The 14,121-nt window shown below is 39.6% G+C and overlaps 1 protein-coding gene across 4 annotated transcripts in view; it reads right to left on the reverse strand.

The window, feature by feature from the left end:
• Nucleotides 1–14,121, reverse strand: part of LOC134614930 (keratin, type I cytoskeletal 47 kDa-like) — a 120,021-nt gene that overhangs the window by 47,332 nt on the left and 58,568 nt on the right. The window contains exons 1-8 of one of the 4 annotated variants that reach the window (XM_063459210.1): nucleotides 9,312–9,797; nucleotides 8,766–8,848; nucleotides 8,037–8,193; nucleotides 6,270–6,431; nucleotides 6,051–6,176; nucleotides 4,604–4,821; nucleotides 3,879–4,000; nucleotides 2,516–2,746 (exon numbers count right to left, since the gene is read on the reverse strand). The exons of 1 other annotated variant lie outside the window; for it this stretch is intronic. In XM_063459210.1, coding sequence (XP_063315280.1) covers nucleotides 2,646–2,746; nucleotides 3,879–4,000; nucleotides 4,604–4,821; nucleotides 6,051–6,176; nucleotides 6,270–6,431; nucleotides 8,037–8,193; nucleotides 8,766–8,848; nucleotides 9,312–9,758 — 1,416 coding nt within the window. In that variant the 5' untranslated portion in view covers nucleotides 9,759–9,797 and the 3' untranslated portion in view covers nucleotides 2,516–2,645. Of the gene's footprint in view, nucleotides 1–2,515; nucleotides 2,747–3,878; nucleotides 4,001–4,603; nucleotides 4,822–6,050; nucleotides 6,177–6,269; nucleotides 6,432–8,036; nucleotides 8,194–8,765; nucleotides 8,849–9,311; nucleotides 9,798–14,121 lie in introns of those variants that run through there. 2 more of the 4 variants (XM_063459205.1, XM_063459209.1) reach the window with 2 other exon arrangements.

Consider the following 14,121-nt stretch of genomic DNA (forward strand, 5'->3'; position numbering starts at 1 on the left):
AGAAATGTTGATACCTGCTTGGGAGAGGAACTGAAGAGACAGAGGAGACAATAACTGCCTGGAGGAAGGGAGCTGCATCCTGGTCAGGTGGAAGAGTTCCGGAGAGACCCCAGTCATGCTTTGGCAACTGGGACTGAAGCATTCCAGAGCCCCCTGTGTCAGCAAGGATGCGAACCTGGCGAAGGTACTCGGCCGGAGTACGGAAACTCCATCACACATAGCTAAATTTACCCCAAATGATAAATTTAACTCTTCTCTAACCCCAAAACCAATAATCCTAAACAAGCTTTATACTACAACTTTAACTCCCTCAAGCTGTAAAACCCTATCAGATCGAGAGGAGGGGTATTTAGGCACCGTTCTCCTCTTGCTCTGTGTCCTGTCGTGGTTTCCCTTGTGGTTGTCTGAGAGCGCATTATTGATTCTGATTATTCTGGTATTTTGACTTTGGCATTGGTTTTGACTTCCCTGTTTTCTGGCATCCCTGACCCCTGACTTTTCCTTATCACTGTGTCTCTTTCTGTGTCCCTTGACCTCGGCTATTCCTGACTATTCTTTGGTACGTTAGTCTGGCCATTCTAAGGTGCGGTATATGTTACCTATCAGTCCTCTGTGTTACACAATACTACGTGCTGGATCATACTGTAATCCTGACAGACAGCACACCAAAATCAGGACTGTCCTGACAAAAGCGGGACACTTGGAAGCATGGTATACAGACATTTGAATGCTCTGGTAATGATCTGAGTCTAAAATGCCCAAGGTGTATGTATTTAATAACAATCAACACAACGTAGGACAATTTTAACTAGTTATAACATAGGTCATAGACTCTTTTCAATGACAGCACCACTTTAATTGTATATCAACTTCCTAAATCTGAAATGCTTTTCTTTTTAGATTTCGATTTTTAATTGTATAGCATTTATATTTAGTTGTCTCGTTTTTTTTTTTTTTTTTTTTGTGTGCAAAATAATGAATTTGCATTGTCAGGCCTTTCCCCTCGACTGTTCCACAAGGTGGGCCATTTTAATTTTCTCATTACGATCTTATGTCCCACGTATGAGTAAGATACAAGTTTGACGATCGTTTGGCTCACCCAGAGCTACATAACGTTATCTGATAAAGGCAACTTGAAAAAAACAAAACGCACCCACAAAGTGATTTCTATAAATAAATTTGGTGAACAACACGGAAATGTTATCTGAGTGAAAAGGGTTAAAATATTCAGTCATATTTCACAACACTTTTCATTTGTTTTTCCTTCCTTACTAGCAAAGAATGAAGAAATGTGTACAGAATATAGAATTGCAGCTGGAAATTGTTTCTTTCTCATTACACGAGTGTGACGTAATCTGACTGGCTTCCTGCCACAAAGTCTAAGGGAACTCTCTCTTGGCCACAAGGTGGTGCTCTCAGAGCACGGTTAAAGACTATCACTGTTCAAACAGCCAGTACTCTGCTATTATGACCACCCCAAAAACTGGGGAACCTCTCTAGTTCTTCCCGTTTCCCCAGATAACTTTGACCATTATAGGGCCAAGAGCAAGTAAGGTTACCACATGCTGGTTAACCTCCTCACTCACAGGGAGTCACAGATCCATATCAATCTCTGAATTACAAGATTAAATCCTACATTTGTCCACAGCCAACACCAGAAATCTATTAATTTGTGATTTAATAGATAAAGACAGTGCACACAAAAGGATACATGGAACAAACACAGCAAAAACTGGGAATGACATGAAAGCACTACCTTACAGTCCCGCCCTAAATTTACCATATGAAATAGTCAAGTGAGATTGGGGAGTCCTGAGAAATGAGGAACATATTCCTAAGTCTCACATGTTCTTGGATGCTATACACAGGGCTTTGTGTTGTGACCAAAATACCCCCCCCCTCCCCCCCCCCCCCCGCATACATTTTAAAGCTTCCCCCACCTGATGTCCAAGTTCCCCCCACCCGATGGTGACTTTTCTACATCAGCTGCATTCAGACCCCTAACTGTCTCAGGCCCCCTACTGGGGAACTGACTGCATCCACCCTGATGGCGGCCTTGCCTACACAGCATGGCCCCACAACCTGAATTGCCTGAGATTGTACCGTCCACATGCAATACAGCAGAGCTCTAAAATAACTCAATCAAATGTGAGTGGTTTTCTTATGGCTACTATCTGTATAATTTGTACTTTATCATATTGTACTGCACAATTATTGTTTTTTTTTTTATTATCCTGAGGTTCAAAGCATTATACCCTCTGAAGGTCTATGTACGTATGATTTTTTTGGTGCAGTATACGCCACGTATCTTTCTGTTTATCCATCACACGAGGTATTGGGGATCCTTGTATTGTGTACCGCAGCCCCTATCAAACTACTACACTATAGTGAGCGCCTATTACTTTTGTTCTGTTATTAATTATCCTAGTTAAACTGTAGAAAATAAGATATGCATACTTTTAAAAAAAATGTGAACTTGGTAATGACTCTTTATAAGAAAAGACATAAAAAGGTATAACTTGCTGAAAGAATTTTATTGTAACATCAAACACCATCTTTTTGTAAAGGAGACTTGGTTTAGTGAAATAAAGATCCTTAATAGTTGGGGTTTTGGCCTATTGTTCTAACAAATCAAGTCTTGCTTTTTAGTTCATGTTTTCTTCAATTTCCTTTACCTCAGTTGATACAACCTTGCCATTAACCATTTCCTCCACAATGGTTTTTACCTTTCTGGTTTTTGTCGGATCTGAAAATACAAAGATTGAGTAAATTAATAAATAAAAAATGTATATAGTTGTGAAGGGCTCTTTAATTGACAGGGGACTTCAGGTTGACCAACCTTTACTTTAACTGAAGCCTCAAACAGGTTCAGAAATGATCAAAACAGACAGAGTTTCTGGTGCAATTTGACAATTCGTGAAAACATATTCTGTCTGTTTATGTATTTGAAGTGGCTAACTTTAAATATGGCTTCTTAGCAAATGGCCTCTTACAAATATTAACTTCTTCCGAAAACGGCTGGATCAGGTTCAAATTGTCTAACAATAGTGTACTTCTTGTCTGTATATTGCATATACAAATGTTTTATGTCCCAGTCCATACTTTTGTATCTGACTTTTGGTAACTTACTGGCAACTTACTGCAAAAATGATGACAAGATTAAAATAGACATTGATTTATGTACGTATTATATTGGTGCAAATATTTCTAATTTATCTACCATGGCTATATCATGCAATTTCTAAATATCCTATAACATTTTAGGGACCATATTAACCATCTATCCCTACCTACTATGCCCTTTAAATGCATACGTGTAGAAAAAGAGGCGAAGGAATAAAGGCCTCGATTTAATATTGTCACATAAGCTTTTCAAATTATTTAATATATTCGTTCAAGACATGAAATCATAAATATATATATATATATATATAATTTAATATCTTGAAAGAATATATATTTAAAAAAAATTAAAACATTTAAATATATTTGATACGATTAAGTAATTTTAAAAGTGTCGAAAAATGTTAAATAATTTGAAAAGATTATGCAACAATATTAAATCGAGGCCATGGCTAAATAGTTCATCATGTATGATTGAGACCTATTATACTATGTACACATTCGTACCTATGGTAGTTTCATCAGTTATTGTCATAAATTGAAAATATATATATATATATATATTTATGGAACAAAGAAAATCTTCATATCACTTGAATACGCGGAGGTTATCTCCTACTGATGCATTTTTACTACTGATAATGGCCAAACAATATACAAAATTACCAAATATTAACATAGACACTAAAATATCTGGATCGTGTAACTGGAGATGTTCTAACCACATGCCTGCAATAAGTGATTTATTTTCGTACCTTTTTTGGAATCTATAGAAGATGCTGATGATTCGTTTGTGGAAACATGTGATGTAAGTTCGGTGGAAGACACGGCAACAGCTGACCCACTGGATGAACTGGAGCTAGAGTGTGAAGATTGTCTGTGGACAAAAATATATATGAAACACATGGAATTCTATATTTTCATAGATGATTTGATTATAAAGCTCTAGGGTACATCAAATCTGAATTCAGATTGAAATTAAAAAATGTACAGTAGATGTTAGACTTCCTAGCAAATGAAGGGACATTCCTGATCCAGCAGTCCAAGAAGCTGTTTTATCTTAAGACACTAGGAGATTGTGTGTAAAAAAAAAAGGAAGAAATGGTAAAAATGTGGCAGATTTCTGATCATATGCAGAAAGGCTACAATTCACACAAAATGTTGTTGGTTTTTTTTTACTTTTTTGAGCAAATTTTTAAATTTTAGTTTGGAAAACTTTAAATTAGGTGCTCAACAGTGACTAATTAAAATATATCGACATGTTGAAAAAAAGTTACTCATCTGTGTTCAAAGTTTGCAAACGTTTTCTCACTGCAATTCTAGTTGACTCAAAAAATATAAAATCATTATTCCTGCAGTCTTTTTAGCATAGCATGGAATGTGTTGAACATTTATCTAGTTATAATGCAAGCTTAAAATGATGTATTCCCATTCCCAACATGCATGCACTAATAACCTTCTAAGTGTCACCAGTACCTACCCAAACTCGCCCTCAAGCAGGCGGCGGTATGTTTCGATCTCCATCTCCAGTCTGCTCTTAATATCTAGAAGTTGCTGGTACTCCTGACTCTGCCCTTCCATATCAGATCTGATCTGGAATAGTTGTTCTTCTAGACCACTTATTGTGCGTTGCAGCTGTTGTAGCTTGGCACAATAACTGCCTTCTGTTTCCCCCAGTGTGTCTTCCAATGATTTTTTCTAGATTTAGGTACACAAGAGATGATCATTGTATAGATCCTGGAACTCGTAAGCATCTGAAAATGTTAAATATACTGCAAGAATATTTCACTTTACAATAACAGTAAATCTTAATGTTCCCTTTAAAAAGCATGTCTGTGTTGAAACTGATTAATCTTTTTGCCTTGATAATTGTATCAAAAATATTGAACGCTAAAGAGGTTAACATATTCTTCATGATTTCAAGAGACATGTATTAGCTATTCTTGTTATCCTTGTTTTACAATATGCATTCTTTATTATTGTGAATGTAACGGACCACCTGGCACCCCGACCGGGTACCCCCATCATTCGCTGCTTCCTAGTACTTGCGAGCACCATAAGCACTGCACTGGAATACCATAACACCGTAAACCCCACAAACTGCCTCAGCTTGGTTGGGGTCTCGCTGTCCTCCACCCACCCTGGACCCAAGACTAGGATCCAGCTTCCAGTGTGTAGATCTCTCCTCGTCCCGAGTGCGAAGTAGGCTGCTCTTATAAGAGCAAGTGCTGTGACCCAAGGGGGTATACTGATTATTGCAATCCCCAGAGTGTGACTATAGTTCTCCAATACCCCAAACATGAGCCTAGAATTCATGAAGGGTAAAACAAATCTCATTTAATGGTAGCCACAACTAGCATTTTATGACAGTCCCCATGCAAGGGGCACTTCCCCCCGGACCTGAGAGTAAACCACAATAGAAACAAATACACAATCACATTGGCTCTCAGGCCAGGACACTCTCATACAAAATCAGATAATCTCTCATCTGTGCCTGGGACATAATTGGATCAGGAACTGTACTAATCTAATCCAATTATCTCCAAGCACAGAAAAAAAACAACATACTTTTTCCCAAACACCCCAAAAGTACCCTAAAAATACATAAACCCCCCAAAAATGTTACATCCCCTTATAGCCCTGATCTGGGTGACCAACATATCCACAAATCACCTAGATAAGTCTAAATTTTGGCTGACCGCCCGCATGGTCCCCAGAACACGTGACGAGGCTCAGTTTGTCACAGTGAAAGTGTATTAAGTTGTGCTAGTTTTGAATAGTACTTAATTTAGTCAATGTTTATAATGTATAATAAAATTTAGAGATTAATAAAATTCATATGGTTAAACGTGTGATAAAATGTGTTTTTTTTTCAACACATGTATTTATTTTAAATGTGTTTGCCTTCTCCAACAAACTGTGCTTACCATTGCCAGTTGAGATTGAAGTTCAATTTCCAAAGATTGAAGAGAACGTCTTAAGTCAGAGACTTCACTCTTGCTTGTCTGCACCTGCTCCACACCAGCAGATATCTCCTTCTTCAGCTCGGTGCTCTAAAACATGAAGCATTGAAGAAATTGTATGCCGTTTCTGAAGAGCAAATCAGTATGTACAATATGAGAGGGCACTACATATCAATAATTTACCTTTTGGTTAAACCATTGCTCTGTGTCCCTACGGTTCTTTTCTGCCAGGACTTCGTAGTCGGCTCTCATGTCATTCAGAATCTTGGTCAGATCTATACCTGGAGCAGCATCCATTTCGACATTGACCTGGCCAGATGCACTGCTATTTGCAATACCAATTTCCTAAAGAATAAACAGAAGATTGTCTTCATTGTGGGAAATTCCACCAAGAATATTTGCTATGACTGATTTGCAAGAGGTCCCACTTTTATGAAGACTACTGCACATGCAAAACAATCTGTGGCATCATTTTCAGGTCTTATGTGCAATACGTGTCACTGTGAAGGCTATACTGATTTTAGAAGTACTTGTCCATTATTTGGAGAAATGTTTCACTGTGTCGAAGACTCTTTTTTACATTATTTCCAAAATGTGTGCATCACAATGTTTGACTAATTGTTTGCTATTGCTGAAAAACTAATATATAAGTATAGATGAGAAGGGGGGAGGGGTTCTAGCCGATTCTTATATTAAAGGGTACACTCAAAATGGGGGGTAACTACAAGCAGAAAACTGAAAAATGAAACAAGAAAGTGTAACCCTGAGGGAAACTAGTGTAGATATAGAAGATAAATACCAATATATATCTATCTAATCTCATACGGTGCCATGGATTGATTACCCAGACTAATTTGTCAAAAATTTAAAATAAATAAATTTTATTAGATAAAACAAGAATTACAAAAGAGAGGAAATAGTAACAAGTATCAAAAGTAACAACTATCAGGAGTTAATATTTTCGGGGAGCAGGCTGATTACAATGTGAGAAGCCTTTAGCTAATGCTAAATAAGGTATGCACAGAACATGAAATAAGAGTTTTATCCACTCGCAACACTGTGGCTACAATGTCAACCACATTCCAATCTATGTATCTCTATGTAAATCAAATTTATACTAGGACTCAAATGCTTCCCTGTGTGCCTTTGAGGGCACCTATCTATGCTCCCAGGCTATTCCCCACATAAATAAACCTTAAAATAGCGTGATCACTTCTATAGGTAAGTTAGTTAAAAAATAACGCGGTAGAGCCATCATGGCTGCATATTCAGATGCTATCAAACTATGATCTTTGTAAGATGCAGCACAGGCCCATAACACGCATTTCGCCCAACCTGGTGCTGATGATCTTACATAGATCGTAGTTAGATAGTAATCAGCTTGCTCCCCGAAACTATCGACTCCTGATGAAAGGATAGTCTACATCATCACCTCTTTCAAAGGCAACTTTTAGCTAATCTTGTACTTATCACTTTGTCTTATATACAGACGTGTTTTGAGACAATACATTGAGAATGATGTGTGCGCATACCCGCATAGAATAATCCCTAAAGCAGGCATTGTGCATAATTTTTGGCTGAACCACTTGGCCACTTAGATGTTAAAAGATTTGACTTTAGACTAGCTTCGGATTACAACTGCTAGTGGCCAATATAGATATTCATTGGATTTAGCACAAGCCTGCTAAGATATACTATAATCACTGCTACACGAGCACTTTAAGTGTGAAATATGTTTTTTGTTACATTTTCCTCTTTTTTAATACTTTCTCTAATAAAATGTATTTATTCTCAATTTTTAGCAAATTAGTCTGGGTAATCAATCCATGACAACGTATGAGATTAGATAGATATACAATGGTATTATCTTCTATATCTACACTAGTTTCCCTCTGGGTTACACTTTGTTGTTTCATATTTTAATATATAAATGGCACTCTTCATTCTTACCTCCTCGTGGTTCTTCTTAAGATAGACTAGCTCATCAGTCAAGCTCTCAATCTGGATCTCAAGATCAGTTCTTGTCAGAGTCAGTTCATCAAACACTCTGTGGAGTCCATTAATATCGGCCTCCACGCTCTGGCGGAGAGCCAGCTCATTCTCATACCTTGTAGAGAAAAAATAATATTGATTTCAACAATTAACTTTTCACTATTATGTTTTTTTTATTACAGAAGAACGCTATTGATATTGGAAGCTGAATATTGAAACAAATATTGAATTTGAACAGCTGTCTTCTCCACAATTAATTTGTTTTCTTTTGTCACCACTCTGTTTTAGAACCTGATCCTGATGAAAGTCCTGGTACAGGTCTGAAACGTTGATCCCTGGTCCCTCAATAAAGAAACCTATATCATTTAGCAAGACCTTTCTAATACTTGAACTCTTCTAGAACCTTATATGTTTTCAGGAAACATGTATCAATATATATATATATATATTGATGTATCTCTATGAAAATTCCTCAACTAATGAGGAATTAGTTACTATGTAACTATGTATGTAATTCTAACTCCTCGATAAAGTGTTCGTTGAAGTAAAACCTTTTTACAGTATATCATGTGATACATGGTATGTCGTGTTCACTGGGGGTTTACTGTACACTCTAATCTGAATTAAGATTGAAAGCTAGATTGTTTTTCTATTTTCTATTGTTTTCTAGTAAAATGACAAACTTACTTAAGTCTAAAGTCGTCGGCAGCCAATCTGGCATTGTCAATTTGCAGAACAACTCTGGAGTTATCAATAGTGGCGGCGAGAATCTATAAACAAGAGACATACTTGTAAAGATTAATTTATCTATTACTATTAGTGGCTATTGTGCAAACAAACTGAGTAAGTAAACTGCCATAAAGACAATTAAAGCTTACATTTATGTAATAAGGTAAATTAGAAATGTTAGAAGCTATTCACTTTAGCAATACCTATTAATATATTCAATACATCATATTACTGTGTTACCTACGTTTTTACTATATTGTCTTCTACACAACTGAGAAATACATATTTCTCTCAAACACATAAATATAAACCAAATTAAATACACAATTACAAATCTTTGGTCATTTTGAAAGTTGTTTTTGTATACCAATAAATTAATAATCAGTTAAACATAAATGATAAATACATTTTAACATGATGACCACTTCAATTATTAATTTATACAGTTAGCACATACTGTAAGACCTGTTGCGAAAAAATACCCCGTTAATATAAGATTGTTACCTTGTTCCTCAGGTCTTGGATGATTTCAAAGTATTTGCTGTAATCTTTGCCGCTTGCAGATGCACCACCAGCAAGTCGTTTTTCGTACCATTCTCGGATCTTAATTTCCAGTTCACCATTAGCTGCTACCAAAGCTCTCACTTTTTCAAGGTAGTTGGATAGACGGTCATTAAGGTTTTGCATGGTCTGCTTATCATTTCCAGGATAACCTCCAAAACCACTGCTTGATGAACTAGAACTGATGGAAAACCCACTACTTGCTCCACCGCCAACTCCAGATCCATAGTTGCTACTGAAACCTCCATCAGAGCTACCACTAAAACCAACAGAACTACCACCAAAACCACCAGAGCGGCCACCAAAACCACCTCCAAATCCACTAGCAGCACCTGAACCGTAAGATGATCTGCTGCTCTGGGCTCGAGAACTAGACAGATAAGAGGTCATGTTTGATGAAGAACTAAAACACTTTGGTTGAAGCAAAAGATGTGGATGCTGGTCTTTGCTGTTTATTCTATTTATACACTTTGTTGTGGGTGTTTCATTTGGAAATCAGACAGTGCAGACACCCTCCAGGGGAAAGACTACATTTTTTCAAAAATCATTAACACATGTTGCAGAAAATATCTTCAAATTCTGTCAAAGATGTTCCCTTCAGGGTAATAGAAACTGGGAGAAGCAAACTTGCAACTTTCTGCTTTGCTCTGTGTTTACTAGTTGGCTGGTTGTGTGATGTCTGTCACTGTGCTTGGGGTAGCTGTTTGTAAGGATGTAAGGTGCCTCACGGTGGGGAGCCTTCTTGTGTTGCTTGGTGTATAAGCAGGCTATGTGTTTTGTTTCTTTTGGGTGGCTCCTTGTGTTGCTGTCCGTATGGGAATATTGTTTGTGAATGTTTGTCGGTAAGCTGTATATGCGATGTGTTGTTTGTCTGTGCTTTTTCTTTGAAAACACTTATATCATATTGTAAGTGATTTGTATTAACAAAAATACAATAGGAGAAAAAAATAATGCATTTAAGCACAAGCACAGATTACGTACTCTGTTCAGACCATTGACCATTTCAGGCAAATGGATGTACTGTAGCATGAAACAAAATACTCCTTAAAGTGGCACTGTCAAACTTAAATTTCTCCTATTGATTCCTCTTTCAGAATCTGTTCTTTGTTTCTTCATTTCTGACTTTTTTCTTAAAAACATAAGACAAACATAAAAAACACAAGACAATTGCCAGATTCCCACTTTTGGGAAAATACATAATACCAGGTAGTTCTATTTTGTGTTATGTTTGAAAGAGAAATAGATCAAAAATGAAGAGAAGAAGAATAGATTCTGAATGATTAAACAATTGGAGAAAGGTAAGTTTGAGGTGACCGAGCCACTTTATAAACCCTTGTCACGTAATAGTACCTTCTACCTTTCAGTGCCAGATGGTGTTGTATATTGATACCTTGGTCTCCCCTATGTCAGCTGGGGCCACAGTTAATGACCCCAAGTTAACCAACAACCTGTGTGCTGTACTCAAAGTGAGGCACGAGTCCCACTACATATAATGTCACCACTATTTTCCTGATGTCATCGAGAATCCCAGGGTTTTTAAAAACCCTGATCTCTTCTTCCAGAGTGCTCCCTGCAGCCAGATGACAAAGTGATTTGCAATCAGCTCTGTGCCGATTTCTGTCTTTGTTCAATAGTACATGGGACACCGCACTCCCTTGGTCCCCAGGGTGCATCGGAGCTAAGGTAAGCCAAACCTCACTCTGCGGTTTAGAAAGTAGATAATGGTCAAGGCAAGCAAGCTTGTACACTGTTCCAATAATCCTGCGTTTTTGGTTAAACCTTGAGTGCCTGGACCATTGCCGACTTTCTAGATTAATGTTTGTGATCTGATAAGCAGAGGAGAAAACATCATAAAAGAGAATAGGTACATCTAACAACAAGAAGAGAATACAGCAACTAATAGTGTAGTGAATTTGAGTATGCTTTTATGGAATATAAAGTAATAAGATATGCACTTACACTTTTAGGAGCTGTAATCCAGCTCTCTCTTAAGTGTTTGGGCTGTATGATCCCCACCTAGCGATGTAGTGTAACACTATAAGAGCCCTTATAGTAGTTGAGGGTCTTGTAGATATATAAAAGGAGAGCAGAATAAAATAATATAGTGCAGTAAATTAATGCTTGAAGTGCTTGAAAGAGAATAAAACACAATAGTGCACAATGTGTAAAAACAAATTAAAAACGTACCTACGTAGAATGGAGCAAAATTCAATCCTAGGAGTAGTGATATACCGAACGGTTTGCTGGCGAATAGTTCCTTGCGAACATAGTGTGTTCGCGTTCACCACGGCGGGCGAACATATGCGCGTTTCGATCCGCCACCTATTCGTCATCATTGAGTAAACTTTGACACTGTGCCTCACAGTCAGCAGACACATTCCAGCCAATCAGCAGCAGGCCCTCCCTTCCAGACCCTTTTTCACTGTTATAGATTGAATAGCAGTTAGTTGTCTTCAAGCGGGTGTGTCAGGCCTACAGCGTCTACTCTGCCAACCTCTGCCAGTGCACAGTGCCACTCATATCTGGTGTCGCAATAGATTGCATTTAAAAACCCAAAAACTTTTTTCACTGTTATAGATTGAATAGCAGTTAGTTGTCTTCAAGCGGGTGTGTCAGGCCTACAGCGTGTACTCTGCCAACCTCTGCCAGTGCACATTGCCACTCATATCTGGTGTCACAATAGCGTGCATTTAAAAACCCCAAAACATTTTTCACTGTTATAGATTGAATAGCAGTTAGTTGTCTTCAAGCAGGTGTGTCAGGCCTACAGCGTGTACTCTGCCAACCTCTGCCACTGCACAGTGCCAGTCATATCTGGTCTCACAGTAGCTTGCACACATAGTACTACTTATCCCAAAAAAAAATGACAGGCAGAAGCAGGCCACACCGCAGGGGCCGTCGTGGTCGTGGTGCTGTGTTTCCCTTTTGCCCTAGAATAATGCCCAGTTTTCAGAGGCCACGTACCCTGAACTTGAAAAGTTCTGAGGACATAGTTGACTGGCTAACACAGGACACCCAATCTTCTACAGCTTCCGCTCGGAACCTTGACGCATCATCCTCCTCCAGCTTAGCTTCGGGCACCTCTGAAGATACCACTCACCGCCTGCCGCCACCACCAACACTAGCACCACAGCCACTTCACTTTATCTGTCAGAGGAGTTATCTACACATCCATTTGAAGAATTGAGTGATGCACAACCATTATTGCAAGACAATGTAGATAACAGGGATATGTCTCAGTCAGGCAGCATTACACACATGGACGTACGGTGTGATGATGATGATGATGTTGTACCCGCTGCTGCTTCCTTTGCTGAGTTGTCAGATACAAGTGAAGCGGTTGATGATGACGATGCGTCCATGGATGTCACGTGGGTGCCCGCTCGGCAAGAAGAAGAACAGGGCGAAAGTTCATATGGGGAGACAGAGAGGAGGAGGAGACGAGTTGGAAGCAGGGGGAGGTCATCGCAAGGAGCTAGTGGCACAGTCAGACAGCATGCATCGGCACCCGGGGTCAGCCCGACAGCACGCCAATCAACGCATGCTGTGTCCACCACCAGAATGCCGTCATTGCAGAGCTCAGCAGTGTGGAATTTTTTTTGTGTGTCTGCCTCTGACAACAGAAATGCCATTTGCAACCTGTGCCAAAAGAAACTGAGTCGTGGGAAGTCCAACACCCACCTAGGTACAACTGCTTTGCGTAGGCACATGATCGCACATCACAAACGCCTATGGGATCAACACATGAGTACAAGCAGCACACAAACTCAAAGCCGCCATCCTCCTCCTGGTCCAGCATCTTCAGCCACATCAACCACTGCTGTCCCCCTTGCCCCCTCCCAACCATCCGCCACTCCGTCTCTCGCCTTGAGAAGTTCCCGCTCATCTGCCCACAGTCAGGTGTCTGTCAAGGACATGTTTGAGGTAAGAAGCCAATGTCAGAAAATCAGCCCCTTGCCCGGCATCTGACAGCTGGCTTGTCTGAACTATTAGCCTGCCAGCTTTTACCATACAAGCTGGTGGAGTCTGAGGCGTTCAAAAAATTTGTAGCTATTGGGACACCGCAGTGGAATGTACCCGGACGAAATTTCTTTTCACAAAAGGCAATCTCCAACCTGTACTCGATTGTGCAAAAGGAAGTAATGGCATGTCTGTCACACAGTGTTGGGGCAAGGGTCCATCTGACCACTGATACCTGGTCTGCAAAGCATGGTCAGGGCAGGTATATCACCTACACTGCGCATTGGGTAAACCTGCTGGCGGCTGCCAAGCATGGAATGCGTGGCTCTGCAGAGGAGTTGGTGACACCGCCACGACTTGCAGGCAGGCCTGCTGCCACCTCCTCTACTCCTCCTACTCCATCCTCTTCCATAACCTCCTTGGCTGAGTCCTCTTCTGCTGCTGCGTCTTGCTCCACATCAACGGCACCCCCCAGCTCCCCAGGTACTATTCCACATCCCGGATACGGCAGTGTCATGCCGTCTTGGGTTTGACTTGCTTGAAAGCAGAGAGTCACACCGGACAAGCACTCCTGTCCGCCCTAAACGCACAGGTGGAAAAGTGCCTGACTCTGCAGCAACTGGAGATCGGCAAACTGGTTTGTGACAATGGAACAAACTTGTTGGCGGCATTGAAGTTGGGCAAGTTGATACATGTGCCGTGCATGGCACATGTGTGTAATCTGATCGTACAACACTTTGTGCATAAGTACACAGGCTTACAGGACGCCCTGAAGCAGGCCAGGAAGGTGTGT

This window comes from Pelobates fuscus, chromosome 6 (genome assembly GCF_036172605.1).
Source record: "Pelobates fuscus isolate aPelFus1 chromosome 6, aPelFus1.pri, whole genome shotgun sequence".
In the NCBI taxonomy this organism is placed as follows: Eukaryota; Metazoa; Chordata; class Amphibia; order Anura; family Pelobatidae; genus Pelobates; species Pelobates fuscus.